At 41.0% G+C, this 4,905-nt stretch overlaps 1 protein-coding gene across 1 annotated transcript; it reads right to left on the reverse strand.

The window, feature by feature from the left end:
* Window positions 1-446: 446 nt before the first annotated feature.
* On the reverse strand, window positions 447-773 carry LOC149830851 (calcium-binding protein KIC-like). Its single transcript, XM_090011845.1, has one exon. It carries the CDS (start codon window positions 771-773, stop codon window positions 447-449), a length of 327 nt encoding a protein of 108 aa, XP_089867971.1.
* Window positions 774-4,905: the final 4,132 nt, after the last annotated feature.

A 4,905-nucleotide genomic window follows, 5' to 3' on the forward strand; every position in this document is an offset into this window, starting at 1 on the left:
ATGAACAACATCGACGACTAAAAACCAAAATGGATGGCTAAGATTGGTGTGAAACCTGAAGCTTTTTAGTAGGTTTTGGGTGTCGTTCAACATGACTTGCACAGCTTCTGAGCAGCGTAGGCAAAATAGAAGGAAAACAGGTTGGAAGATGCTGACATATGATCTGCAGGCCACATGTTGATGGAACTGATGCATCTGGATGGTTAGGACCGACATATGACGGATACCATCATATACTGTATGACGGGGTCCATTACAAGACAGGCGGACATCACGGCAATAACATATAGAAGAATCAAATTAAAAAATTGGAAAAAGAAAGAAAGAAAGAAAGAAAACAGAGCAAAGTCTACTACTAGTTACGTTAATATCTTTATTGACATACAATGAGAGAGTCCAGTAACAAAAGGAAACTAAAATTCAACTCGGTTAGTGACCAAAATCCTTCAACCCCTAAGCAAGAAAGCTTCAAGAAAGCTCCAAGACCGGTCCATCAACTCGGGGCTCAACCTGACCATGAGAACACAGAACTCCATCTGGTTGAGGGCACCATCACCATCCAAATCTCCCTCCCTCACCATCCCCATCACCTCCTCATCGCTCATCCCCTTCAGACCCAACACCTCTGCATTCCTCTTCAAGCTCTCGTACGTGATCAACTCTTTCTGGGGATCCATGAGCAGCCTGAAACCATTGCACAGCTCTTCCATCAACCCTTCTAAGCCTAATCTCTCAGCCATCTCAGGCAGGAAATCCTCAAAGTTTTGGACCATCTTCCCTAAACAAGGAGACCAACTTTTCTCTGTTTCTGAATTAATTGGGAGAGAAGGAAGAGTTTATGGTTGTGTTAAAATAGGAGGAGAGAAAGCTGATCGATGGATGGTTGTGTTTCCAGGAAATTGCCTGGACGCTAAGCAGTTAGTTTTTTTAAGGTGAGTGTGGAACGGGTGCTGCGTTAACTGGGGTTGTTTTTTTCTCGGTTTGGTAAAAGGAGAGAGGCAGGGGAAATTTCCAGGAGAGGTGAGTGTAACCGCGACCCAGTTCGACCCACCGTCCCTTTTTCATCCGATGGCTCTCAGGTTCGGCTGATGACATCAAGTAAGATCTTGTGGTCTCAGTTGAAAATTTGTTGGGGGGATGAATTACGGGTGCTTGCTGTATTGGTTGAAAAGAGTGAAGGGTCGGATACGGGTTGAAAGTACGGGTACATTGGATTCTGTCTGCAGACCTCCCATCCAAGTCTAATACATCATCTTTGGATTTGGATATGGACCTCGATACCTATTGTTAAATTTACATTCCGGTTTGGATCAAATCCAATCAGGCTTGTATGGATTGTTAGATGTGGGTATGGATTTATGTTTGCAAATTTACTTTCAAGTTCAGATCGAACCTGTCTGTTGGTGCCCTTTCCATTTCAACCTTCTTTCTTTACACCAAGATTTAGTTGTACTACACTATATCTAGTTTGGATTTGGAACCAGATTCAGAATTACTGCTCAAAATTAGGCAAAATTTTGCTTTTTGGATGGATCGGTTTGGGTAAGTATAGAGCATGTAGAGTAAACTCATTAAAAAGATTTAAAATACAAAATGAATATAAGTACAACCGTATTGACAATTAAAATACAATGCGGTTCTGACCTAAAAAGAAGGTCAGGGAAGTCGGTTACTTTGTTGGTCTTCATTTGCTTGTATGTTTCAAAAAGTGGGTCCTATGATTAAAGCTGTTGCAAGGTAGATTTTATCTGGTATCACGAGAAAAAGTGAGAAACTAGAACTTAGGAAACACGCGAGGACCACACCTCTTTAGTTTTTAGTCACCTTTTTAGCTTGTCCATTGATAAAACTAGACTGGTTAGTTTTTAAGTCTAGAAAGTAACTAGGCCTCTATGTTGGTATATATATATATATATGTATGTTGATTTAATAAGGATCGGCCATTAGGTCATATTTTTCAACCAAAAAATATGATTTTTTTAAATCCCCAATTAAATTTGGTGTCTTGTCGATCGTTGATTTTTGAATCACTAACAAAATCCTGCGCACAAGTTGGATTTCAACGATTTAATTAATGTTGATCTTCACTAAATAAATGAATGATGTAGATCACGTGTGGAGTCCGATTTTGATATAAACAACCTTGCATCTATGAAACCCCAAGGGGGGCGTATGAACATAGGGGATGACTAGTCGTGTGTACGTCTTCAAGTGTAAAATGTGATTTCACCTAGTCTGGCATCGTCAGCTGTGCTGGGGACGTGTTCCCATGTGATAGGTCTATTACGGGCCCCACATAAGTTCAAAAGATTGTCTATGTGACTAGAGGCTAACCTAACCAAGCAGATGTTGCTGAGGTCGGGCCACCCAAAAACAGGACCATACGACTCTAGGGGAACCTCCCCCACCTCTCGCCTTCCGTTGGTAATAAATCCTTGAGGCCTCCACTGCCCATCGGGGAGTACACTCAGCTTCGACCTTCCGGTAAGAAACGCTACCCGTGAGTTTTGAACTTCTAACGTTCCATCAACTTCCTGACATTCGCAAGTAGCCTGTATCAAATGAACAAAGCCCTTGTCGGCCATACCTAGGGATGGCAGTGGGGCGGGGCGGGGGACAAGGTCTCCACCCCCGCCCCGCCTCAAGATTTTATCCTCCACTCCTGCCTCCATCCCCGGCGGGGAATGGATTTTATCCTCCATCCCTGCCTTCATCCCCCATTTCATGTTCTCCATCCCCGGTTCAAACGGGGATGAGGCGGGGCGGGGATATTGCGGGAAAAGTGGTCGGGGTGGGGATGAGGCAGGGATCAACGTGGCCGGACAGGGCGGGGAAAAGTGCACGTCCATGCTGGGAAATTGGCGCACAGATTAGACTAAATTGGCCTCCCCTGCCCACGGATTGGGTCGGGGAGCGTCGGGCTGACTTCTTTTGATTGGCGAAGAAGGTTATATGTTCCCCCCAGAACACAAAGGTGCGTGTTCTCGGGTCTGAATGAGCGCCACGTATGTAAGCACGTGTGGCTTGTTTCCCCGTGTGTGTCGGCATCACTTAGCATCAAAGTCTGATGCGTTTGCAAAGACTTAAGTACCCTTTCCCGCCATTAGCGCCATGAAACGATGTTTCAAGTAAAAGACAAAAATGTCCTCCTGCCAGAGTTTGCAAATACTTAAGTACCCTTTCCCGCCATTGGCACCACAAAACGATGCTTTGAGTAAAGGACAAAAATGTCCTCCCGCCAGAGGGGTTAAAATCATCAGTGTTTTCTCCCTAAGGAGTAAACTCCTCTACTTTAACAGGAGCTCCTCGCAATATGTCGCCCTAAACGTTCTGGATCACCCTTTGACGATGCACCATTTGTTGTAACAGGAGCTCTCTTTGATGACGCAGCCTTTGTCATTGTTTGTTGTCGCCGAAGCACCATTTATCGTCATCTGCTGCCACTGGAGCACCCTTTGCCATCATCTGCTGTCGTCGGAGCACCGTTGCCACCATCGACTACATCTACCTTCTAGGTGTTTCTCCTCCACTGTCGGATTAGCAAAACTTGTGTCCTAGAAGATGAGTTTTGTGTAAGGTTTCATTATGTAAACAAATCGATTTGTAATTCTAAATGCTAAATCTTACAACTGGTTGTACTATTTGTGCTAAATAACACCTATTTTCATACTGAAACAAAAGTCGTGAAAGGCAACGATATGTACTTTTGAAGGCTAAATTTCTACAATGATTTGTAAGTTTGAATTTAACAATAATTTATACATTTAATGCAATAGTGATTTGTTTGATGCAGCAACGATTTATATGTTTGAGGCAGTAACGATTTACGATTTATGATTCATGATTTATACATTTAAAGCAGCAACGATTTATATGTTTGAGGCAGTAACGATTTACGATTTATGATTCATGATTTATACATTTAAAGCAGCAACGATTTATACATTTAATGCAGTAGCGATTTATGATTTACAACGATATGTACTTATGAAAGGTTCGATTTCTACAATGATTTATATGTTTGAAGCAGCAATTTGTACGTTCAATACAACAACGATTTATATGTTTGAAGCAGTAGTCATGTGTATTTATGATTTATGAAGTTACCATGATTTGTACTTAAGTTTGCTAAATCGTACTACGATGTTTACTTATGAAGTCAAAATGTTACAACGATATGTACTTATGAAGGGTGTGATTTGTACAACGATTTATATGTTTGAAGCATCAATGATTTATACGTCTGATGTAGTAGCGATGTGTAATTATGAAGTTATCTCAAATTGTACTTAATTTTGCTAAATTATACTACGATGTTTACTTATGAAGCCAAATATTACAACAACTTGTAATGTTGGTGATTGTGTAACGAATGTGATAATTTGTAATAATATATACTTGAGGATGCGGTTGTAACATACAATGATGTGATTAAATTTATGTGTTGTGCAGGTTAGCAATGACTACAATTCGTAAGTCAAAAAAACCTTCGGCGTCGGAAGTGATGACTCTTGGAGAAATCATCCGCTAATCCGATATATATGAGGGTTATGTAAAGTACCAAAATATAATGAACATTAAGAATGAAAAAGTCAGGAACAAATTGTTGGATATTTATTATTCGGAGCCTGATCCATCAAATATTGAAGATGAAAAACAAACAAAGAAAGATGAGGAAGAATTAAAGATGAAGAAGAAGAAGAAAGGATGGCGAAGAGAAGGAAAAACAAAGGAAGAAGGAGGAGGAGAATGAAAACTACATGCACTTATGAGGCAAAAGGATTTCTTCCTGCCGTCCATGCAAAATTAAATCTACAGGCACAACATTCTTCATGTTGTCTGTCATGATCGTCAGTTGCATCGAACTATACTATGCATCGAGTTGTTATTTATCATGCCAATAAA

This window comes from Nuphar pumila, chromosome 7, assembly GCF_984573655.1.
Source record: "Nuphar pumila chromosome 7, dmNupPumi1.hap1.1, whole genome shotgun sequence".
In the NCBI taxonomy this organism is placed as follows: Eukaryota; Viridiplantae; Streptophyta; class Magnoliopsida; order Nymphaeales; family Nymphaeaceae; genus Nuphar; species Nuphar pumila.